We start from the raw sequence: 25072 nt of genomic DNA, 5'->3' as shown, positions 1-25072 counted from the left end.
TCTCCCTTTGATCTCCGCCACCCGCCCCGGCTTGCCCCTGCCATTGTCCTGGGCAAGGAGCTAAAGTTTCTCTTTCCCAGACTCAGGCCTCTCTGCACCTCTCTCCCCTAGCACATTCTGCAGACGCTGCCCAAGGAATCAGTGATGACAGGGAATGGCTAGAGAAAGATTAAGGTTATGACTTTTCAGATCCTGAGGCTTCCAGGGAGGGCCAGCTATCTTTTTTTATGTGTTCACTTTTTCCACCATCACTGTCACCTTCACCGTCACCGTCACCGGAGGGAGCTTGTTCCTGGGCTGGATGGAATATATAAGCGGATGATCTGTGATGTGAGGGACTGAGGGTTGTGATCCTGGGAAAAGCTATATTTCCCTTTTTAAAACAATGTTTTATTTTATTTTATTATTGATTTAAGAGGGGAAGAGAGATAGAAACATCAGTGATAGAGAATCATTGATCAGCTGCCTCCTGCATGCCCCCTACTGGGGATCTAGCCCACAACCGGGCATGTGCCCTGACCAGGAATCAAACCATGACCTCCTGGTTCACAGGTCAACACTCAACCACTGAGCCATGCCATTTTAATGCAAATTATGCTATTCAGAGAAGTAAGTAGAGTAGTCATTATATTTATGGGCCCTGAAGTCAGACTGTTTGGATTCTAACCCTGTCCCGTCACTTAATTGCTGTGGCTTCCTCGGGGAAATGGGACATACTATTGCCGACCATGTTCATTTATGCACAAATAGTTATTGCTCCCCTACTGTGGGCCAAGGGAATAGCAGTGAATAAGGCAAAATGGTCTAGCACATATTAAATATCAGCAAATGGACCCGTATTCATTTCCTAGACCTTTGGCAGCAACTGTAGCACCAGATCTCTCTGGGAAGGGGAAAGATAGAGGGAGGGCTAGCATATAGGTTCTAGATTTGGACTCAGATGCAGGTGCAGGACGGCGCTGGCATTAGTGGCCTCTCAGTTCTGACACTTCATTTTGAGACTAAATACATGAACTGGCTACAGATCACCCAGGAAAATGGATGAGTCTGTTTAGTTCCATAGAAAGGGCAGGAGGAGATGACCGTGGCTGTCTGGATTCTACCTAGCCCATTTGTACAAACAGTACAGTGCCAGCCAAGCTGTGTGTGGATGACGCAGAGAGGCCGCATATCTTGAGCAAAATGAAGGGAGATCCTAGAGACCTGAGGTAGAAGGGAGGGCTTTCTGGCTGTGGAGTAGAGGACCTTCTGGGGGAGGAGGTGGCTTGGGGATTGGAGAGCTGAACCTGGAAGGAGAGGAAGGTGAGGTGGAGGTGTGTGGCTTGATAGTTGGCCTTCCTTGTTTCAGTTCTTTCCTCTGATAATGATGCAGAAGACAGCTGTTTTACTCGTAGTGTCATGACTGACTGGAGTAAAGTTTGCACTCACGGCTTCTGATTCATTGTCTGTGGCTTTCAGTGAAAGTCCAAGACTGGTATAATCTTTCTGGTGGGAATCGGGTTAGAGTAGAAATGTATGTTACATTTCCTGGGATCACCAAGAAGGTTTTCCAGCTGCCACTAGAAGATAACTATATAGTCTTGACTATGGTTCACAATTACTTCACTACTTCTCCTGCGATCTCTTCCATCTTTCTCCCACAGTGCATTTTCAGAAATGAATGTCCTTATAGCCCAGAGAAAATGCCCTTGACAAGAGATATGGGCCAATCCACGATTTTTGGGTTGGTTCCCATATGAGCTGCTGGCATGGCTTCCTTGGAGACCTGCTAACTTGGCTGGGAACCATAACAATTTGCATGCATAGGGATAGATGAAGTAGTTCTGGGCCATTTCCAAGTTGCTTAAGTGCAGCCAGGTTTGGGAACACCGGATACCATACTCTTTCATCTCGTTTTTATTGCTCTTTCTTCAGTCTTCAGCATTATTTCACTTCAGTTCAGCCAATATATGAAAGTCAAACTAGGCAAAGCATTTTGCTATGAATATAAATCCACATAGTTCATTCTTTATTGAAGGAAACATAAATATAATGTGATTTTAACAATGTTTTTCAACTTTTTTTTCATTATCACCTCCCTAAGGAACCTTTTAAGACATTTTCTCCTAATCACTCCCCTCAGGAAATCTTAATATTAAAAGGATACCAAAATTCTGTTTATGTTTATATGTATCTGTGCTTTATACTTTAAAGAGTAAGATTGTTTTCACCCCTCAAGAACCAATTTTCACCCCCTTGGGGGCAATATCTGTCATTCGAGTTCATGGATTATGACAAAGCACAGTGGGATTACAGTCGGGAATATAAAATGTCAGTTTAGCCTCCAAAGCTTTGTAAACTGTTTCTCCCATCGGCTCTGACGGAACATCACGACTCCATAATTTTTTCTTGTCCCGCAGTCTGTCATTCCCCTATTGCTGTCACTTCCCTATCCTGGATCCCATCTCTCGTCATTTTTCTCTCTAGTATGGAGGGTTAGGAGTGAATTTAATTAAAATAGTAATCTGTATAGCTCAGGGATAATTTAGGGACAGTGATTTCCTAAAACAGTCCTCTAAAGATCATCCCTTTAGAAGAAAGAGCCTAGAGACCTATGGGGTATTAATGGGAAAACGTAATAGATCTAAATATTGGGGGAAATAAAGATACATATTTGGAAATTGCCTTTCAGAGGAGAAGATTCTCCAAGAGTCCTATGTATTGGTCCCATCAGCCTTGGATATGGGTGCCCTCAGATATGAATCTGACTTCTTTATGTGAATTCTTTCGGGGTTTATGCCAGTGGAATATCAAGTCCCTTTTCTCTAGAAACAATGTAATCAATGACCGCATCTCCTCTCCCCTATAGAAACTACCAGAGGCATGCAGTGTTGGTGATGGGAGACCCTTTGTCACGAATCTACAAAATCTGTATATGGCAGTCACCAGACAAGAGGTCCAAGTGAGACAGAAGCATCAGGACGCTGGTGAGTAGCTCCAGAGGAACTTGGTCTGCCGGGGTTAAAGTTAGGGTCTAGGTTTGTACAGTCTAGGTCTGTGGTAGCTCTAGCTACTTGTGACTATTTAAGTTTAAATTAATAAAACTTAAATAAAATGAAAATGTTATTTTTACTTGCTCTAACCACATTTCAAGTGCTCAGCAGCCGCTAGTGGCTACAAGTTGGACAGCGGAGATACAGACCATTTCTATCACTGCAGAAAGTTCTATTAAACTGATCTAGGCACTTAGGAGAATTAGTAAGAGAACCAGGAGAAAGAGGAATCTCTGTGCCTGAGACATGTCAGGAAATGTGTAGAACAGTTGGCTATTTTGAGTCAAGGAAGCTCTTTTCCTACCTGGTAAAAGTGGGCCTGGGGACTCTTCAGAGTAGAAACAGGGCTTTTTGAAAGGCAGCTGGAAGTTGCATGTGTGGCTACTTCTGTCTGTTTATATATTAACTAGAGGCCCAGTGCACAAAATTCGTGCATGGGGGTGAGGGTGGGGTGGGAATCCCTTAGCCTGGCCTGCACCCTCTCACAATTCAGAATACCTTGGGGGATGCCTGACTGTCGGTTTAGGCCCAGTCCCACAGGGATCCCTGCAGGATTGGGCCTAAACCGGCAGTCGGACATCCCTCTTGCAATCCAGGACCGCTGGCTCCTAACTGCTCGCCTGCCTGCCTGACCACCCCTAACCACTCTCCCTGCCTGCCTCATCGCCCCAACCACTCGCCTACCTGCCTGATTGCCCCTAATCCCTCTGCCTGATCACCCCTAACCACTTGCTTGCCTGCCTCATTGCCCCTAACTGCTCACCTGCCTGCCTGATCACCCCTAACCACTTGCCTGCCTGCCTGATCACCCCTAACTGCCTCTGCCATGGCTCCCACTGCTGCGGCTTCATCCAGAAGGACAGGATGTCCAGAATGATGTCTTGGAGGTTGTTCAGCTGTCCGGTCTAATTAGCATATCATGCTTTTATTATTATAGATACCAGCCCTGGCCTTTGTCAAAATGTCTGGTAAATTCTGATATCTTCCTTGATCTTTCTGAGTTTAGGAGATCCTCAGACCTCAAGTAGTGCTTCTGCACAAGGAACTGATAACCAACTTCTGAACCAGCCAGAAGAGCCAGTTTCCTCAGCACCATCTCTCCCAGTGCCTGACAAAGAACCCACAGTGAGTCCCGAGCAGCTTCCTGGATGGTGTTCTAAGTATTAGAGAAGTCCATAGCCTCCAAGTCTGTGGTCCCTGGAATTGCCACCTAGTTGATGCTGCTTTAATAATATTGGGGGATATTTGTCACCAGGCTTCCAAACTGTGGCTTTCTAGATGGACCTTGACTTCTTTACTATCTTAGCCACTTCCAGTGATGGTCTGTGAGGTTATTCCCTGGAGAGAGGATATATGCGCCTCCTGCATAGGGTCTTTTTTTTAAAAAAGTATTTTTTTATTGATTTTAGAGAGGAAGGGAGAGGGAGAGAGAGATATAAACATCAATGATGAGAGAGAATCATTGATTGGCTGCCTCCTACACGCCTCACACTGGGGATTGAGCCCACAACCCAGGCGTGTGCCTTGACTGGGAATCAAACTGTGACCTCCTGGTTCATAGATCAACTGAGCCTTGCCGGCTGGGCGTCCTGTCTAGGGTCTTTTATCACATAGACTCCAAAACACTGTGTCAACCACCTCAAGAAGGCCTCATCCTAACCAGAGCCGTAGGAGGAAGAAAGGTCCTTTCCTAACTGAAGTGGTCTGTTCAAAACCCCTATTAATTTGGGTTGGTTTTTTCTCTAGGGTACTTCAGGCCCTGTGAAGAGACCTCAGCTGTCCAAGGTCAAGCGGAAGAAGCTAAGGGGGCTCTTCAGTTAAGCCACTGTCTCAACTGCTGAGGATGGACCCAGAGAACAGTTCCTGGTGCAACCTTGAAAGGAGCTCCTGGGGCAGCAGGAACTCTGACATGGTTACATCATCAGAGGCTGGATCACTGAAGTTCATATTCACAGGCCACCTGAATGAGTGCTATTAACTGACAGAATCTTGGCTCCACCCATTGGGCATTGGCCTGTCCCAGTGGAAGCCAGTCTCTGGGAATCCCATACCTTCCTCTCTTTTGGTGGAGGCTCTCTAGACCCACGACCCTACCATGGACTTTAGGTGTATAGAACAAATCAGCAAAAAGGCACAACATGCTTAGGAAGCCTTGCCTGTCTTTCCCTAGCCAATTCCAGGTGCTCCTCAGAGAGGCTTATCAAAGGTCACACAACTAATAAGTAACAGCCAGAATTTGAACCCAGACAGCTGAGTTCCTCATTCTATACGTTACTGAAACCATTTTCCAGGGAGGATGTCAGATCCTTCTTTCCTGTCTTCCACTGTGGCATCCTTCTATGACCCTGCCTACTTTCAATAGGATGTTCTAGTCCTCATTGCTCCTCAAGGCAGGAAACTTTAAAGACTCTGGGACTTACCTCCTTGTCCTTACCTGCTGGTAGAGTCGGAGAGAGTCACCAGGGCTCATCCCAGTAGCTGCTGTTAACTTTCTTTACCTCCAGACCACAGTGTCCTAGGGTGTACCCAGTCGTGACTGTCATTGAAGTGAAGTCATTGGGAACCAGGTAAAATCAATCTATAGATGCCTCATTTTGTTCTTTAGTTTCTTTTTGGCATAATTTAGGTAACCAGGTTTCAGGATCTACAAGATCTGAGACCACATGGGAAAATGGAAAGACTTCCCCAGCAAGCTGGGAGAAAATGTGGGTTCTTCACCTGGATAATCCCTCTGCCTTAAGAGCATAGTCTCCAGCGTCGGCCTTTTTCATCACAGGGGGTTCTGGGGTGTGTGAGTCCCCCCAAATTATAAGTAAAACCCTAGAAGCATAACTTTGTTTCATGTTCTCAAAAGAATGTGTACTTTTTTAAAAGGTTAAGTAAGAATATGCCTAATTTCCTCTCTGTCCACTGCCCACTGTATCCCCAAAAGGCTGCTGTCTCCATGGGAATATTGCCCAAATACAACCTTCTATAAACATTGCTTCCAGAGGTCCTGCCTCAGGCATTCTTGCCTTGAACCTCTTACCCCCAAACCTAGGGGTGGTGGTTGAGAATCTTTCGTCCAGGGCAACTCCAGGGAAATCCCTGCCTTGACAAATTGGCCTAACCAGGCTGTATTCCAGCCCTGCCCCCTGGCTTGGGCCCCTCCCGAAGGCCCCCAGCCTGGCCCAACCCCCACTCCACATGCACATAAAAGGGTCGAATTCTCGTGGCTGCTCCATAAATTTTATTCCGTAAATATTAGTTTTCCCTGTGTTTAATAAAGCAGTGGCCCACCTCCCCGCCTACCCGCCCGCTCCCCGGGGCCGGGGCTGGGGCCAGGGCTGGCTGGTGGGAGAAGGGACTCTTTCAATTGCTTTGGAGTATTTTTAGAAAAAAAAATAATATAAGGTGGTTTACACGAGCCAGCCAGCAAACCAGGAGCAGGACTAGAGACCTCGAGGAAGTTCCTGCAGGAACTTGACCTAAAAAGTAGAGAAATAGCGCCACCTAGGCTGCAAGGCCTACTTGGCCTGGCTGGCCGGCTCACCCCTCCCCCACAGTCAGCTCGGACTGGCCAGCTCTTTGCTGGAAAAGAAATCTTCACTCCTTAGCACTCCAGCTGGGCAGCATCTCCTTTACTCAGGCCTCACAGAGGGCTCTCCCAGCAGTCCTTGAAGGCAGAGCCCAAGCTGGGTCCTGGAAAATCCCACTGGGGTCATTCTCTTTCCTCCCGTGACAGGCAGCCAGTCTCCCAGATCAAGGAGTGTTTCCAAAGGATAGTGACATTATTGAGAAGGTAGGAAGGAGCTCCTAGTCTGTCTTCCCACTGGATCCTGAGGCTCACCCTGGAATTCTTAGGGTGTAAGGTGGCAAAGTGAAATCGGTGCTCCTTGGCTCTGGACTTGGAATCTCTCCCTGTCAGACCTAGGGCCTCCCACCATCGCCTCTAATGCAGGTCCCCACAGTGAGATACTCAAGTCTCCTGCACACGCGGCCCTCCTGCTTCTTCACTTTATCCTGTGGTACATCTGAACCCCCTTTTCTTGCCTTTCTGTTCACTAAAACCTCCCATTTTCCGAAGCCCTTATATCCTCCTCCTCCCTGGTCCTCTGGAGATAAGCAGGAGCCCCATGTGTCACTCTCCATAGGAAGATGGCGGAAGGAGCAGGAATAAAAGGCCGTGCCCCTTCTGGTCCTGATTCAATCTCGTTCTTAACATTGTCACCAGGGCATTTTCTTCTCTCCAATTATTATGTCCCCCATTTTCTCCTAGTTTTTTTTGTTTGTTTTTTTTTAACAGTGTTTTGATACAATCATGAGATGCTTCTCTAACCTTTGAATTTTTCTGAAGAAGAAACTGTTCAAAAGGAGTAAGTGACACACTGCAGGGAAGCCACCATTCTCAGAGCTCAAGGCCCTTGGTTCCTAGTCCCTGGTACCGACATCAGTAAACCTTTGGGCTCACAACCTTGTAATGGATCCTGCCAGGCACTTAGATACAGAGAGAAATGCCAGAGGAGAAGGGAGCCACGGTTTGGAGGAAGGGTTTTTTCTAAGACCTCCTGGAAGCTGCTACTGGGTATGCCTGTTGAAGGCTCCTACTGCTCTATTTTTCATGTTCTCTTGGACAGGGCCTCCACAGATCCACCCCTAAGTGGGAGGGTGTGAGGTGCCTGTGTGTGAGGGCTAGGGACCCGAGGGAATCCCTCTCTACTTGAGAAACCACAAGCCCATCTGGCCTCCATATTTCACCCCACAACTTCAAGGACTACTTTCTCGTCTCCTAAGACTTTGCTTTGGCGGTCCTTTCTGCTTCCCCTCAATTTTGGGGTCTCATGTCTCTACTCCGGCACATGGGAAGTCATTAGATAGCATGACTTCCAGAACATTCTAGCAAAGGCTCGATTACTTTTCCAACCTGTTAAATCCTATCTGCACTCAGTATCTCTATCTGGGGGGGGAGGGGGGACAGCAGGTTTTGCTATGCTCTCCACACTCCCTTTGAATGAATACTCACTTCTCCTCACCTAAGTCTCATGGGTTCCGGAGGCTCTGGGCTAGCCTGGGGGAACCCGGAAGAGGCATTGGAAGAACTCCAGGGTGTGGGGAGCACACAGCCATTGACTCACCTGGGAAGATTGTGCCCGGATTACTTGTCCTGCTGGGCCAAGGGCCAGGAGTTAAAAGAGCATGCAGTACCACACTCTTCCTCCCCTCACTCGGGCCAAAATCAGTAGCAGGGTTAGAATTGGGGACTAAGACTCCGGGGCAGCTTGGAGTCCCTTTTGAAATCTGGGTGTTGTATTTACTTTTTCATATTGGCAGCTGGAAGGGGAAGCCCATCCCAGCTCGGCATTGTTGTCTAACATGGTTAATCAGATCCTATAATCCTGCTGTGGAAATATTGGGCCTCCCTCAAAACAATAGAGACCAAGAATATTGTGGTTAAATTTCAACCAACTGCCTCCCTGGCCTGTTTGCCTAACCTCTACTCCCCTCTCCCGGGCCAGAGTCCTCCTGGCTTTATGGACCCCTGATAGGATCGACAGCGGTCAGAAATCGGTGACAGGAGAAGGGAGAATGGAGTAGGGGAAGGGTAATCCTCTTGATTGGCTCTCTATCCTGCCTGTCCCCTCCCACCCTAGGCCTTGAAGGGTGAGCAGGGAGTGGTGAAAGCAGTTAGAGCTGGTGGGGAAGCCCCGCGGGGTCTGGATCTGTGTTCAGGGGTCAGGGGTCAGGAGCAGTACTTCTGGGAATCTTGGGTGGTAAAGAGTTCCCTTATTCAAGATGGAAAAAGACTGCTGCTGGACCAGGAGGAGACTGCTGCTTCAGTTTATTATGGCTGCCTGGCACTTCTAGGGCACAAGGCAATGCCAGTTTGTCCCATGTCACATGGGAGAAATAGGAAGGCACTTGTTGGGGGAAGGGGAGTTGGCAAAAAGGACTTGTATTTGATGAGTAATCTGGTATAACAACAATATAAGTAACAATATAAATAACTAGAAATTCGTGCACGGGTAGGGTCCCTAGCCTCCCTTCACCCGGCTGCCTGCCACAGCTGCCGGCCCCGCCCCCCTGGTCGAACTCCTGGTTGAATTCCCGGCTGAGGGGACAATTTGCATATTAGGCTTTTATTATATAGGATAGTACTCTGATGATGTGTGGAGTTTTCTGGTAGTGCTAATGTCCACTATGTCCTTTACACTGAGTACAAATTAAACGTGGCAGAATGGGACTAAATAAGTTGTACAGTGACATTGTGAATCAAAAAAGGATGCAATGTCTGGATGGGTGGGGGGAAGGAGGTCCTAATACATGGTGACAGGGAAAGATTTGACTTTGGGTGGTGGGCACACGGTGGAATATGTACAGATCTTGTAACATAGAAACCCACACCTAAAACCTATATATTCATGTTGACCACTGTCACCCCAATCAATTTAATTTAAAAAATAAAGAATGAAAAGGGGGGGAATTAACATGGCGATATGTTCACCAAGAGACAGAGAACATTCCTCTTGCAGATACCTAACTTGTGAAGTCGTCGACTTCTAGATTGTACCGGGCTGTCATGCACCCAGAATGCACTGGGCACAAGTTGCAGCCACACTGTGTTGGAGTGTCAGCAGTCAATGAGGTAAAGCACAGTGAGGCCCCAGCTCCAGCACTGTGGAAAACTGAATGGTCAAAGTGAATGTGCATTTTTAGGATTTAAAAAAAATATGTATTTTATTATTGATTTCAGAGAAGAAGGAAGAGGAAGAGAGAGATAGAAACATCATTGATGAGAGAGAATCATAGATCGGCTGCCTTCTGCATGCCCCACACTGGGATTGAGCCTGCAACCCGGGCATGTGCCCTGACTGCAATCAAACCGTGTCCTCCTGGTTCATAGGTTGACGCTCAACCACTGAACTGCACCACTGGGCTGTTTTTAAGATTTGAAGAATGAAATAGCAGAGTTGTGCCAAATGAAACTTTATTTACTTAATCTATTCATACAAGATGGGGATGGAGGAACAACAAAGAGCACTTGATGTTTCTCACCTAGGGTGCTATGAGATAATTCAGGGACTGACATGGTTCCTGTGGATCATTCATCAAAGCCATTTTAAAGCAGGGACTGCTTGGTGGGGGCTGTGCTTCGTACCACAAAGGCATGTGGAATATAGTTCCTGGGAGTGAGACGCTAAGAGGTATGTTTGTTCAGGAATCTCAAAACTAACTTAATGGCAGACATCAAATGGCACTGTAGCAAATATGAAACTGACATCAAAAGGATCTAATGAGCCCGGCTGGTGTGGCTCAGTGGTTGAAAGTCAACCTATGAACCAGGAGGTCACAGTTCGATTCCTGGTTAGGGCACATTCCCGGTTGCAGACTCAGTCCCACGTGGGGGGCATGCAGGAGGCAGCTGATCAATGATTCTCTCTCATCATTGATGTTTCTTTCTCTCTCTCTCCCTTCCTGTCTGAAATCAATAAAAATATATTTTTTAACAAACATCTAATGATGATGGAAAACATTTCAACAGCTGAGCAACTTGAGTAACTAGTGCGAATAATTCAATGAGAAGAATGATCCCCAATGGAAGCTTCAGAGAATGAGCCATGTTCCTGACTGAGAGGGGGAATGAAGAGGCCAAACTAGTTCGTTTAACCTTATGCTACACATAGACTTGAACTGCAGATGGGAAAGTCCAACAGGAAAATCCTGGGTCACTACAAAGGAATTCAAAGGAGTGCTACAGGCTTGTAGGAAATGTGTGGGGAATGAGATTGAAAAATCCATATTCAAGCCCTAGCTGGTTTGGCTCAGTGGATAGAGCATCATCCTGTGGACCGAGGGGTCTCAGGTTTGATTCCGGTCAAAGGCAGGTACCTAAGTTGCAGGCTCCTCCCTGGCCCGGGCCCTGGTCAGGGTGCGTGCAGGAGGCAACCAATTGATGTGTTTCTCTCATATCAATATTCTCTCTGTCTTTCCCTCTCTCTTCCACTCTCTCTAAAAATCAATGGAAAAATATCTTCGGTGAAGATTTAAAAAAACATAAAATAAATCCATATTCAACAAGAAACAGGAATAATTAAAAATGCATTTACTCAAGTCATAAATATACTCACTAGCATCTCACCAATTGACGTTATGCTACATATATATGTACATGCATACATATATATGGCCACAAAGACATACTCCTGCTTTCAAGGAAACTACAATTCAAAGATGATTTTAAAAGGTTAGATTTTTTTTCCTAAAAATTTTTCAAGCATATGAAGTACGAAGTGAGAGTCATGACTATGTATCTCTTTTTTAACAAGTTTAAAAGAATTGTATGTATAAGTGCTATTTGTTACCTGCTTTTACTTTTGCTTAACTATATTGTGTCTATATTTGCATGTAACACAAAGTTCTTTAAAGGGTACATTATCTTCATGCTGAGCTTTATAAAAAGTTTGAAAAACACCCTCCTCATCATAAAGGAGAGTCAAGCTTACTCACTCCATTCTCCCTGTAGCTTCATCTTCCACCACGCTGGTCTCCTTGCCACTTCTATAATATGCAGGCATGTTCAAGCCTTTGCTCTATGCAGTTCTCTCTACTAGAATGCTCTTCCCCCAGTTAACCTCTTAGTTGAAGGCTCACCTCTATCAGGTCTTTGCTTAAGTCCCACCTTCTTACTGAGGCCTCCACTGACCACCCTGCCTGGCAGAACACCTGCTTCCTGACCTTTCACCCTCTTCCCACAAGCTGGCGGTGTGCTTCCAACCCTTTTACACCATCTTTGTGTTTTGTGTTCATAGTCTTTCCTTAATCCCTTCTAAACCATTCTAGATTTTACTTATTTTTATATTTATGTGTGATTACCGGTCTCCCCACGGCCTCCCACTTGAATAAAGCCCCGTAGGAGCAGAAATCTAGGCTTTTGTTCTTATTGTTCTCTCACACCCAAGCACTGCGAGCAGTGTCTGGCACGTAGTAGGTGCTCAAAAATAGTTGTTGACTGAATAAATGAAGAGATTGTCTCTCTTACACGCACACCAATGCACACATCTGCTCACACCAGCAGCATCTTGAAGTGGTTTTAGAAATTTGTGGAGATAAATGGATGTAATCTTTGTTGTTTGCAGCAACCAGTTGTAAAGTGAGAGTCGGGCTTAAATATCATTTTGTTAGTTATAGCCATAAGGGGACAAATTTATCGTTTTGCAGAAACTAAGAATACAGCTTATTTTTTAAAATATATTTTTATTGATTTCAGAGAGGAAGGGAGAGGGAGAGAGAGATATAAACATCAATGTTGAGAGAGAATCATTGATAGGCTGCCTCCTGCATGCCCCCCACTGGGGACCGAGCCTGCAACCCAGGCATGTGCCCTTAACCAGAATGGAACCTGGGACCCTTCAGTCCACAGACTGATGCTCTATCCACTGAGCCAAACTGGCTAGGGCAAGAATACAGCTTATTAAAAAGCCAGTGCCTGTATACCTTCCTTCTTTGGCTACAGAGCCCCAGCATCCTTAGGGTGCTATCTCTACCAAGGGAGACTGGTGAAGCGGTGGCCAGCATAAACCCAGTTACAGAACGCCGATGTCAGGAGCATCACTTGAGCATCAAGAGTAGTACCCCTAGCCCACTTTACTGAACATTCGATGGACTAGTATTTTCCACGATTCTCTTTAGGCAACTATTTCTTCCCAAATAGAGACACTGGGGTGGAAATAAAGCTCATTATTTGGTAAATATGTTATTATCCACACCAGAAGTATATTTATATGTATGTCTTCCTGTCTATAAGAGTTTCCCACAATCTTTAGTCTCTGATGTGAGGGGAAAACACATTCTTTTTGTAACTAATTCTGCTGCCTTTTCCTCCCCTTTCAAAGTCATCAAAGCAAGGAGCTCTCTGAAGTGCCTTGTAATGAGCTTATTGTTTGGGCAAAGGTACCTTGACATTCCCATTTCTAATCAATAGCTAGCTTTCAAAGCATTGTTAGTTTCGAGTGGCTCTAATTGGATCTCTGAATGCATTCTGGACTGATCTGAGGCTTGAAAGACAGGCATGCTCCCATTTCTGCATTTGGTGGAGTTGCTAACTTCTTACAAAATCCAAAGTAGAAGTTCAGAGTGTACCCAACCAGCTGGGGAAGTGGTCAGTCAAATAGAGTTTGGAGTCTTAAAAGCCCAAGATGAAGATAACAGAAGAGTCCCCTAGATATAGAGAGAAAATGAGTGACTTGAACAAAGGTCAACAGCCCAGCATGCCTGTCCTAGGAATCACTCACCAAGATACTGATTATTATGGAGTCAAACAAGCCTGGATTCCAACTTCAGTTTCCTTACTGACAAGCTCTGAACCTCAGTTTCTCATTCATAAAATGAAGATAATGGTGTCAACTGCATCCGGTCTTCATGAAGGTTACATCAGGAGATATTAGGGTTTCCTCCATTACTACATCATTCAGCGTGGCTCTTCCTCATTACTAGTGCCATCATCTTTGCTTGGACCACTGCCCTTTTCTGTGGATCTTCTTCATTCTTGTCAGTCACTTCTTTTCCTCCTTCAAAATGGACTTTTCCCACAAGAGATCTCATAACAGGCTCATCGTTGTTTTTTTTTTTTTAATTTTTAACTTAAAAATTACAGCTGACATTCAATATTATATTAGTTTCAGGCTTACATCATCATTTCTTAATTCCATATTCTTCTAGAGCAAGTTCAGCTTATCTATTAACCTACCTGATTTATAATACATTTTTCTGTACTAACTAATGAGTGGCATTTATGGATTTGTAACTGCCTTTTATTTTCATGATTTATGCTTAGGCGTAAATGGTAAATTCCTTGAGGACAACAACTGTGTCTTCTACTTTTCTGTTTGTGTTTTCTATCCTTATGTATCCATTATACTCGTGTGTACACGGTAGATGTTCCCTAATAGAAAGAAGTAGGGCCTCCTAATCCCCACTACCGTTTTAGGGAGAACATACATGAGCATCCTAGACGGGTAATAGGCTGCCTCTAGTGGACCCAACAGAGGATAAAAATGAATTATACATTCGATTTGCACTTTACAGCTTGTGTTTTAATCCTCTTAACAACCTTACGAGGTAGGTGATCTTAATTTTCACTTTATAGATGAGAAAACTAAAATTTAGAGAAGTCGTGTGACTTACCCAAGGCCACACAGGTTGAAGGTTATAAAGACAAGTATTCAGGCACAGATCTGCCAACTCCAGGCCTAGTGCTCTTTCTATTGGCCAGAGGTGCTGTGCACTGGGTCATGGGAGTATATTTTTCTGACAGCATTACTGAAGCTTGTTTGACTGTGGCTCAGCACCAATATATTTAGAGTGGATTGATTTGGTCAAATGGCAGGATTAGGAGAAAAAAGACTAGTTGAATATAAAAGTATGGACTTAGTGTGTATGTGAATATATACATAACATATATATTTACATATATATGAATACATCACTATAAGTACGCTATATTTGTATGAGAGTGTTACATTCAAGATTGACTGAAAATGCTAACTTGGTAGTCTACTAAACAGATGTTAAATAATCAGGTTCTGTGGTGTATTTTCCTCCCTCCCTTTTCTTCCAAGCTATTTTCCAACTTTCACTTTTGTGAACAAAAAAAGTGAATCATGTTATCCAAAGAAATATATTTTACTTTGTTCTCTTCAAAATAGAGATGTTTGAGGAGTACAGAGCTCTAAAGGTGAGAGTAGAAAAGTGATTTTACCAGTTGGCCCAGGACCCAGATCAGGTGCCCTGATCAGGCCCTGCCACCTCTGCTCCGACCCCAGGCCTTTGGTGCCTCCAGAGTGGATACCGCAGTTCCCCAGGTTCCCTGCTGGCAAGAGCCTGAAAGTGGCCAAAAGGAGAGCCAGGCTTAATTTGATAGATCTAATGGATCGGCCTAATTCCAAAGCTACCGCACATCCACTAAACAGCTAAGAACATAGGCAGCCAAGAAATGATCAGGGTTCTTAGGCACAACTTGGTTTAACAGTGCTGCAGGGTCACTGCTGTAGAAGGTATGATGCTTCTAATTTCTCCCTTCCTCTCCCCCTTCCTCTGCTGAAGGATATTGGACTGATGTTGATCTAAATTTGAGCTTCAGCTCTTGAACCACCATTGTGTCCTGAGAAGGGACTATAGCTTTGGAGTAAAAAAATCTCCAGGTTCAAATCTTAACTGTGTGATCACAGGTGAGCTACTTTACTACTAAAGCTCTAGAGTTGTAGATCTGTAAAGTGAGAATAATAACTACTGTGTACTGAGTGCTACTGTGAAGATTTACTAAGTGTTTAAAAGCTTTTTCATAGAAAAGATTTGGTCCCTGTTAGCCCCATTTGCTTCTCCCAGTACACACCCTTATCACTGCTCTGAAGACTGTCAGACCGAGGAGGGTCTGGGTTCAGTGCAGTACAATCCAAACCAAGGTCGTGCAGCTGCAGAAGCACCCTCATCCAAACGACACCAGCACTGCATAAGTAGTTCTTATTTGACACTGATCCGATCTTTACCAGAGATTTGTATTGAACAAGACCACAGTTTAAGAGGAGAAATAAAGAGGAAGAAAGGCAAAATTAAGAAATCATTATAAAGGAGAACTTCTGAGGGGATCTTAAAGAAATAGTCTTTCACTTGGAGAAAAGAAGATTGAAAGTGAGTCTAACAACCCTTCAAGACCATGGGTAGGAGAGAATAAACAGGGTAATAGCCCTAGTTGCTAAGGCCAGAGAAAGAGGAAAGGAGATGAATTTGCATTAGAGAGGGAGGAAGAAGGAAAGATTGAACTTGAGGCAAAACTTGTATAGAAAATGAGTATCTTTTATACCCATTTTCTATACAGGTTTTGAACTCTACAGGATTTTCTCTTTTGGAACTCCATCAAAACAGGGATCTCCTGTCTGTGTGGACTGGACGAGGTACTGAGCTGGCTGCATGGTCTGTCCCAGAAATCTGAGGGGAGGGGGATATTGCAGGGATCATTCTTAAACCCTGGAAAACGTAAGTGAAAGCACTCTGAAAGCTTTCAAGGAAAAGAAGCAACATTAGCGTGATCTGTGCGTCCGAGACATAGAATCTGAATGCTAATGTGAGGATGAATGAGGCGTGGGAGGAAATATGGGCAAAGGGGAAGGAAAAGAAACAATCCATTTTGTTTCCCAGTGACACATGCCACCCCACTCCTGGTGGAGCTGCCCTGAATTCCCTGCTGTGAGCCCCAGTCCTTTTCTGTAAGATGAGGTGCTTGGGCTAAACCTTATCTTGAGTGAGTCCCTCCCCATTCTGAACTTGTGTTCACAAAATTGATCTAGAGAAAACGTGAGTCCATCTGCGAAAAGCCATCTTAGCCCCAAACCTGAGCTGTACTGAGTGGGTGCTTTGCAGAGAGGGGGCCAAAATATGTGCTCTGATGTCCCCCAAACCGCACCGTCACTGGAATCCCCAGGGGCAGGTTGCTTGTCCCCTCTGAAATTCAAAATCGTCACTTGTAACGTGGGGATATTAGCTCATTTGGGGGGGGTGAGTTTAAATTAAATATTGCAAGTAATAATATCTAATAGTTTCCATGTATCGGGCACATAAGCACCTATTGTATCAATATTCTTGGAATGAGAATTTTTAAACCTTTTAATTGCTCAGCCTTTTATTTCTATTGCTATTGACTTTGTAGAATATACACAACTAAATCATATATGTAGTTTGTTGTGTGGTGTGTGTGTGTTTTACACACTTGCCTTTTCTTGTTTTAGCAGAATGAAACCTAATTCATTCAGCTTTCCTGAATGGCATATTAAAATAAACACACAACCCATGTTTACTTCTCCAGCTGCCTCTACATATTCTCTGTCCTTGTTAATTTGTAAAGTAGAAGGAAGAGAGTAATTATTTAGCAGCTCCAGTAATTACTTAGTGGCATATTTGTATGCCACTGGCTTTTTTTTTTTTTTTTTTTTTTTTTTTTTTGCATTCTTAGCAAGCCCCCTGCGTTGCCCCTCTTTATGGTGGCCAGTCGGGGTTTCTTTGGTATTCTGTTGATGTCACCATGTTGGCTGCACTTCTCTACACCTTGGCTATCCCCTTGCAATTTCATCTTGCTTCTTTTCACAGCGTTCCGTTCCCAGCTTCACAAACGGCGGCTGAGAGGGCGCGTCTCCTGCGCCAGGGTGGGGCACCAGGTTACCAGCGGCCTCCTGCCTTTTGGGTTTACTTCCCCGCAGGGGACACCGTAGGCGGCTGTGCGGTCCGGCCACTGCCCCCCGCCCCTCGCGTCCGGCCGCGCCGTGGGTTGCGGTCGCTGTGGGGGTGGCAGCTCCTGTCCGGGAGGTTTGCTCCTGGCGGGGCACCCCGGAGCCGCGGGGAGCCCAGAGGCGAGGCCAAGGCGGGGTGGGGCGCGTCCGGGCGGGGAGGGCAAACTCAGGCAGCGCAGGGGGCGCTGAGGGCAGCGGGCGGGCTGGTGGACTCGCGGTGGCGGAGCGAGCGGGACGAGGGCTGGCTGGTGCCGGGGGCCGCCCGCCGGAGGGGGAGGAGGCTGCGCTGCCCTTGTTGCAGGTTCGCTGTCGAGCACACAGGAGGCAGGGACATGGGCAGGGTGCGGTCTGCGCGGGGCCCGCGCCCGGATCTCTTCCATTTCCCCTCTCACTCGGCCCCGGGCTGCGCCGCAGACAGCAGCAGCTCCCGCTCCGCCCGAGCCGCCTGACCGCCGGGCCGGGGTGCTAACCGCGGGGCCCGCCAACCCGCCGGCCCGGCCAGCCCAGCCCAGCCCGGCGGCCCGCAGCCCCGCCGTCCGCCGCCCCCCGCCGCCGCCGCGTTGCCAAAACAAACGGGCCGGCCTATTTATTGGCGGCGGGCGAGCCGGGCAGCTCAGAGTCGAGGCGCCGAGGGGGACAGCGCGCCGCCACCAGCCAGGGCCCCGGGCCCCCGCCCCGCACCTGAGTCCCGCCGGCCCTGCGCCACGCCGCGCAGCCCATGGCGCCCCCACCTGGAGCCCCCCGAAGCCACCCCGACGCCTGAGCCCCCTCAGGGCCCGGGTCCACTAGCCCACCCATCAGCCCACCAAGCGCCCTCGCCCGCCGCTCTCCCGGGCTCCCGGCCATGTCTCCCGCCCGGCTCCGGCCCCGACTGCGGTTCTGCCTGCTGCTGCTGCTGCTGCTGCTGCTGGTGCCGGCGGCGCGGGGCTGCGGGCCGGGCCGGGTGGTGGGCAGCCGCAGGCGGCCGCCGCGCAAGCTGGTGCCGCTCGCCTATAAGCAATTCAGCCCCAACGTGCCCGAGAAGACCCTGGGCGCCAGCGGGCGCTATGAAGGCAAGATCGCGCGCAGCTCGGAGCGCTTCAAGGAGCTCACCCCCAATTACAATCCCGACATCATCTTCAAGGACGAGGAGAACACGGGCGCCGACCGCCTCATGACCCAGGTGAGCGCGACCCGCCCTTCCAGGGCGCCGCTGCCGAAGCACCGCCACCTGCCCGGCCCTATCCGCCCTCCCTGGCACTTTTGCTCCACTGGTTGGCACGCCCCCTGGCACCTGCCCCTCTCGCCAAACCCAGCTGCTTCTTGCCCAGGATGGGACAGCCAGGGGTCCCGGCAGGCGTGTCGGCATCCCCGATCGATCGTGCCGATGGCTATGAGAAGAGCTCCCTGCCGCCGAGCGCCACAACCCAGCGGGTTGGCCACGGCCCCTCCGCCCCGGCGCGCTGGCAGCTCGGGTCATTCGCGGCATCCGGCACCCGGAGGCACCTCGATCTGGCTGCCTCCTGCGCTACCGGGATCCACGCGGTACCTCCTGGCCTAACCCTCCGCACGGCTGCGCCTCTTTCACTTAGAAGCCATTCGGCACCCCGAGGCGAAGCAGCTCGAGGTGCAGAGGGCCCCACAGCCTTTGCTCCACGCGCGGTCGCTGTGGGGGTGGCAGCTCCTGTCCGGGAGGTTTGCGCCTGGCGGGTTTGATGCGCTGCCCCCGGTGGGGTCTGGGGTTAAGGAACAGCGAGGAAGGGGAAGGTGGGAAAGAGAACTTGCGTGAGAGACCACGTGTCTGTGCAGAGAGCTGAGAGGCGTCCCTGCTTAGAAGGGTGGGGGACGGGGGCCTTTGAGCGCTGGGGCCGAACTTGGGGGACCCCTGGGCTTGATGGCGGGGATGGGTTGGGTTGAAAGGGAGGGGTTCGGGTGCCGGCGAGGCAGAGAGCAGAGCTAAAGTTAGTCTTTGCATGCAGGGACCAGCGCTCAGCACAAGCGCTGAGGAGTGGAGGGCGGGGTGGGGGTGGGGGTGGGGGTGGGGGGCGCATGGGGGGGGAATTGGGGGGAGACACAAGCTTTCTTCACTGCAACCAGGTCCGCAGAGGAAGAGACCTACGTCCCCTTCCTCAGCGGCCCACCCATGCGCCCCCCCCACCCCCCCAAGCAGGCAGCCCACGTTCTAAGTTCTTTAGGAAAAGCAGCTAGACCAGGGCCCTCGGCATGCGCCCTGGCGCCGGGGCTGGCCGGCCAGTGTCGGGGCGAAGGTTGGCTGGTGGCCGGGCCGGGCTGGGCGCAGTGGAATGCAGATAAGAATCCGGGCCACGGGCTGGGCAATCATTGACAGCGCGCGCCCCGGCTCTGGACCCGAGGGGGCGGGGAGAGAGGCGGGGAGCAGGGGCCCCCAGAGAACATAGGTGGGGGGCTAGAAGCCTGGAGGCAAGAGCACACGGAGCTCCCTCCTGGGGCAGTGAGCGCCCCAGCTAGCTTGCCCGCCAGGGAGGACTACGGGCCTTGGGCTGTAAACGTTGTTGGCTCCTGGGAGACAGAGTCCAAGGGTCTGTGGGGCTGGGCTCTGCCGGGCGGGGGTAGGTTGAGACAGGGGCTACCCACGCCTGGCGGCACCTCGAACTTCAGAGTCAAGGACTGTGGAAGGGCCCCCTCTCTTGCCGGCCCCTCCCCCCAGTCAACTGCAGGGTCCCTTGGGCTGCAGGCACGTGGGGAGTCAGCACAGACAGGTGATCTCTCCCGTCCTTCCCGCGGGCGCGGCTCTACTCCCACCCCGTGTGAGGCGGAGCGTGGAGGCGGCTCCCTGAGATTAGAAGTTCGATTTCTGAAGTCCCTTCCCAGATGGGAGCAGCGCAGAGGCGCGGAGGACTCTGGGCTCGGGGGACATTACCTAAGACGATCAACCCTGCGGAGACCCTTGTAGCGGGAGACTCTCCAAATCGCCCTTAATAGGGCCAGGCCGGGCACTAGTCCTTCCACCAACTTCTGGGGACAGGGCTGCCCTGCCTCGGCAGGGGTGCGGGCAAGTTTTGGACATAAGAGGGTCCCAGCAGGAATGCTTTGTGGTGCCCGAGGGATCCAGGTAGGCCAGGGATTCCCTTCCAGTACACCCCCATGCTGCTGGGTCTCCGCACCTGCCGTGCCTCCGGGGCTCGTGTCCCCGGGCCTCAGCCCTGAGGCTACGGTGACACCTACTGGGCATCTCTGGCCTTGCACGCCTAGTAGGCCCGCCGCAGGCCGCTCCCGCCCCTCGAGGTAGCAGGCGTCCCGTGAAACAGAGGGACTGGGCGTTGGAAAGGTGTAGGCTGCGGAGGAATTGGTACCCGAGCGAGGCAGAGAAGGGAGGGGCCACTTAACCGAGACAGGGCTTGCCATGCGCTTCAGATTTTCCGCGTCACTGTGCGGTCCAGGTCCGTGGGGCAGCCGCTGCTATAACGGAAGTAAGTTAGGGCTCTGTGTTCCGAAGCGAGAGGAAAAGAGCCCCCTTCCCGGTTTCCCAACTCCAGCGGTTGGGCTGGGAGAGCGAGGCTAGGACTCCACCTGCACGCGGGCCAGCTCCTCCCCCTAACTCGGCGCTTTCCTCTCGCAGCGTTGCAAGGACCGCCTGAACTCCCTGGCCATCTCGGTGATGAACCAGTGGCCCGGCGTGAAGCTGCGGGTGACCGAGGGCTGGGACGAAGACGGGCACCATTCGGAGGAGTCGCTGCACTACGAAGGCCGCGCAGTGGACATCACCACGTCGGACCGCGACCGCAATAAGTACGGACTGCTGGCGCGGTTGGCAGTGGAGGCCGGCTTCGACTGGGTGTATTATGAGTCCAAGGCCCACGTGCATTGCTCCGTCAAGTCCGGTGAGCCGCTGCCGGGGGACTGGGCCCGGGGCCGGGGCCGCAGGGCGTGGGCAGGCGGCGCAGGGCCCTCTGGGGCCGAGAAGAAAAGACCCGCCCGGGGATGGAGGCGGGAACCCCGGGAAAGAGGACGTCGGCGGCACTCCCCGCTTCCTCTTGTGACCGCCTGCTCCTCCGGCGCCTGGTAGCGTCAATGTTGGGAGCCTAGTGAGACAGGGCCCGTCCCGGTGCTGCTGGGTGCTGACCTTGAGGTCCACAGTCAGCGGTTCTCAACCTGTGGGTCGCGAACAATGAAAATACATCCTGCATATCAGATATTTACAGTACGATTCATAACAGTAGCAAAATTACAGTTATGAAGTAGCAACGAAAATAATTTTATGGTTGGGGGTCACCACAACATGAGGAACTGTATTAAAGGGTCGCGGCACTAGGAAGGTTGAGAACCACTGGAAGCCTGCTGCAGGAGGTTCAAGACAGCGAGCTGAGCGGATGTGGAAGCCAGGCTGTGACAGACACAGTCTCCCCACCCAGTCTGGTGCAGAATGAGGCGGGTGGGGTGGGGGCAGGGGCCAGGGCTGCCCAGACATCAGCAAGTCTGACCAGGAGCCAGGAGCCCAGAGGTTCAGAACCGACAACGGGGCTGCAGGCCAGACCCTTTAGGGCACTAGGTGTGCTCCTCCCAGGGGGTGCAGGCATCCCCACCTCTTCCTCAGGCCCTGAAACTGGGCATTTGGGGGCAAAGCCAACCACGAGGGCCAGAATAAACAGAATGGACTCAATAAAGTGTATTTTCCCAAATTTGCCGCCTTGTTGATCCGAATTGGCAGGCACTGGGGCCTTGCCCCTCTCTCAAATCTTGTCAGCATCCCTGTCACCACACTGAATCCAGTCATGGATGTTTCAAATGTTTCCTGTGGGACTGCCAGCCTGGCCCCAGGGCTGCAGGCTCAGCCCGCCATGCTGGTACCAGGCATAGTCACATGCACAGACCCTGCACACGGAGACCAGGCCCCTTTTTACTATTCCTGATCCCACCTGGGCCCACAGGGGTGACCCCACCCCCACTCCCACACTGCCCTTCTCCTCAGCACTTTCCTGCCAATGGTATCTGTTTCAAGTCACATCCACTCTCACCTGCAAACACTGGCCCGGTGCCAGCTCCCAGAGAGGCCACTTTCATTCCTTATTCCTGACCCCCAAACACTGTTCTCCATCCCACGCACTGATGCCACTGTGTCCTGTTCCTGCACAAGGACCCAGCACATGAATTGAGACAGTGATTTTACCATTGCCACTGAGCCAGGCTTCCCTGGAGTCTATATTCACCCCACGGCTGGCCTTCCTTTCACTTCCATTTGGACTCCAAGGGCCAGCTCTGGCACAGGACTTGGCATGTCAGTCTGAGAGGGCACCATTGGGGGAGTGAGAAATAATGGCACATTTAGACCCCAGAGGAGCTAAGTGACTCGCCTTCTCCACGAGGCTGCAGCTTTCTGGGTGTCAATCACAGCTGATCACTGCCTGGCTCAGCTGACCTCTGACCTCTCTGACTGCTGCACAACATTGTCAGGATTGAAAACAGATGGGGACTTCGCCTGGGCGTCAGGATGGCCTCTTCCTTCTCCCTCACTGGAGCCACAATATGCCCCTCTCACTGGCAAAGGATCAGACTGGGGAGAAGGGCAGAGATCACATTGTGGGTTGGAGTGGGTTCAAGGCTGCATGAGAAGTGGGGATAGGAACCAAGATATGGTGATGGGGGCTCTTTGGGAGCAAGAGGGAGCACTGGCTGGGCTTGGGACGGGTGCTATGACTGGGGATTGAGCTCCACAGCAGTAACACCTTCATGTCCCTTCTTCCCACAGAGCACTCGGCTGCAGCCAAGACAGGTGGCTGCTTCCCTGCTGGAGCCCAGGTGCGCCTGGAGAGTGGGGCACGTGTAGCTTTGTCAGCCGTGAGGCCAGGAGACCGGGTGCTGGCCATGGGGGAGGATGGGAACCCCACCTTCAGTGATGTGCTCATTTTCCTGGATCGTGAGCCAGATAAGCTGAGGGCCTTCCAGGTCATCGAGACCCAGGACCCCCCGAGACGCCTGGCACTCACACCTGCCCATCTGCTCTTCACTGCCAACAATCACACAGAACCAGCGGCTCACTTCCGGGCCACATTTGCCAGTCAAGTGCAGCCTGGCCAGTATGTGTTGGTGGCTGGGGTGCCAGGCCTGCAGCCTGCCCGAGTGGCAGCTGTCTCCACACATATTGCCCTTGGGGCCTATGCCCCACTAACGAGGCACGGGACGCTGGTGGTAGAGGATGTGGTGGCCTCCTGCTTCGCGGCCGTGGCTGACCACCGCCTGGCTCACTTGGCCTTCTGGCCCTTTCGACTGTTTCACAGCTTGACGTGGGGCAGCTGGACCCCGGGGGAGGGTGTGCACTGGTACCCCCAGCTGCTCTACCGCCTGGGACAGCTCTTGTTGGAAGAGAGCAGCTTTCACTCACTGGGCATGGCTGGGCCAGGGAGCTGAAAAGATTCCTCCACTGTCCTCCCGGAACTGCCCAACTGGATCCAAAGACCTCCCTACCTGGAGGGCATTGGCCCTGGAAGAGACCCGAGCAGGGGGTAATGGATCCCACCATTGCCGCACCCTACAGAGATATACCATTGAGACTTGACTGGGCAATGCCAAAGTCCTCCACCACCATCTTGGTGTAGTGACAGAGCTGCAAGCTGAGCTGGCAAAAGGGTGGTCTGTCCTTCTAACTATAGACCTCTAGACTGGCACAGTGGCTCCCAACCCAGCCAGCTCTCACTACGATTTTTCATACCTGCCTCCCCCAATGGGGAGAGCCCATTCTATCTGTCTTAGGCCCCCCTTTGGTGGGCTTGCACCTCAGTTGATGCTGCTAGATTCCCTGGGAGCCAGCAGGGAGCTGGCTGGACTCAATGCTGCCTGGAACTGAGAAGGCTGCAGGGTGGGGCAGCCATCCTGGCCATCCTGAGACATGTCCTTCCTCCCTGGCCACACTCCTTGGGACACATCCAGAGACTGTTGCTGTCAGTGGGCAGAGTTCTGTGTTCCAGCCAATGTGACCGTAGAGCCCGGGACAGGGGAGTGGGCTGGATGTCCTTCCCATCCCTGTCAGGCTAAGTTCCCTCTTCTGCTGAACCCCCGCCCCCTCCTCTGGTCAGTCTTCCCCACCTTATTTATTGGCGCCAAGGGGGAAGCCCATGGGAGATTTGAGGGATGTTTTGGTGTTTTCTTCCTTTTGTAATAAAAATTATTTAAGTTGTTAGAGCCATAGAGTCCAGAATGCTGAGTGGATTCAATACTTGGATAGTCCGGAGTCAGGGATGTGCTACTTTCCTCTGAGGACAAAACCTCCAGTACTCCACCCCCTCTGCAGGCCTGTTCTCATCAAAGCTCTGCAAAGTCCCAAAAGAAAGCTGTGTTCATACCAGGGCAGGCCTTAGCATGCTGACCCCAAGGTTGGACCAGAGAGAGAGAGGGGAGGTAACTAGTTCATGGTCACTTCACTCATCTAGACCACCACCTCTAGTTACGGTGCTTTCCCTGCTGACTCAAGTCTTTCTTGGGGCCTGGGTTTCTGATTCTTCATTGTGATCATGGGCCATGGCATGAAATTATTCTGGAGACATCACGTCTGCCTTCTGACTTCTTGGATAAATCAGAGGTCCCTAACCTGCAAGTTCTAAAACCTCAGAATCACCTAGGCAGCTTGTTAAAAATTATTCTTGGCCCTACTTCCAAGATTTTGCTTTAATAAATCCAGAGTGAGGGCCCCGGTACACTTAATTTTATAAGCACTCCAAACACGGCAGATGGCCCATGGATCACACTTTGAGAGACGTTACTTAGTCTAGAGAAGGCCCCGTTTATTGCCAAAACAGAATGATACTTTTGCCAGCCCCGCCCAAAAGAACAATC

The 25072-nt window shown here is 50.3% G+C and overlaps 2 protein-coding genes across 4 annotated transcripts in view; both read left to right on the top strand.

Annotated features, from left to right (window-relative positions):
- NHEJ1 (non-homologous end joining factor 1) overlaps nucleotides 1–7209 on the top strand; it is an 80753-nt gene extending 73544 nt beyond the window's left edge. For all 3 annotated transcript variants that reach the window (XM_036320570.1, XM_036320569.1, XM_036320568.1), the window contains exons 6-8: nucleotides 2849–2966; nucleotides 4039–4157; nucleotides 4779–7209. In XM_036320570.1, the coding sequence (XP_036176463.1) occupies nucleotides 2849–2966; nucleotides 4039–4157; nucleotides 4779–4853 (312 nt within the window). In that variant the 3' untranslated portion in view covers nucleotides 4854–7209. The remainder of the gene's footprint in view (nucleotides 1–2848; nucleotides 2967–4038; nucleotides 4158–4778) is intronic.
- A 10541-nt stretch (nucleotides 7210–17750) lies between these two features.
- Nucleotides 17751–24413, top strand: IHH (Indian hedgehog signaling molecule). Its single transcript, XM_036318544.1, has 3 exons — nucleotides 17751–18449; nucleotides 20865–21126; nucleotides 22992–24413. The coding sequence occupies exons 1-3, from the start codon at nucleotides 18132–18134 to the stop codon at nucleotides 23648–23650; spliced, it is 1239 nt and encodes a 412-aa protein (XP_036174437.1). The 5' UTR covers nucleotides 17751–18131; the 3' UTR covers nucleotides 23651–24413.
- Nucleotides 24414–25072: the final 659 nt, after the last annotated feature.

Source organism: Myotis myotis, unplaced genomic scaffold (assembly GCF_014108235.1).
Source record: "Myotis myotis isolate mMyoMyo1 unplaced genomic scaffold, mMyoMyo1.p scaffold_m19_p_8, whole genome shotgun sequence".
Lineage (NCBI taxonomy): Eukaryota > Metazoa > Chordata > Mammalia > Chiroptera > Vespertilionidae > Myotis > Myotis myotis.
Note: the sequence above shows the minus strand (reverse complement) of the source record. Positions and strands in the feature narration are given on the sequence as shown.

Coding starts and splice junctions, on each gene's coding strand:
- IHH (XM_036318544.1), top strand. CDS start 18,132: ATGTCTCCCGCCCGGCTCCGGCCCCGACTGCGGTTCTGCCTGCTGCTG. Junction 18,450..20,864: donor CCGACCGCCTCATGACCCAG/GTGAGCGCGACC, acceptor TTCCTCTCGCAG/CGTTGCAAGGACCGCCTGAA. Junction 21,127..22,991: donor GCATTGCTCCGTCAAGTCCG/GTGAGCCGCTGC, acceptor TTCTTCCCACAG/AGCACTCGGCTGCAGCCAAG.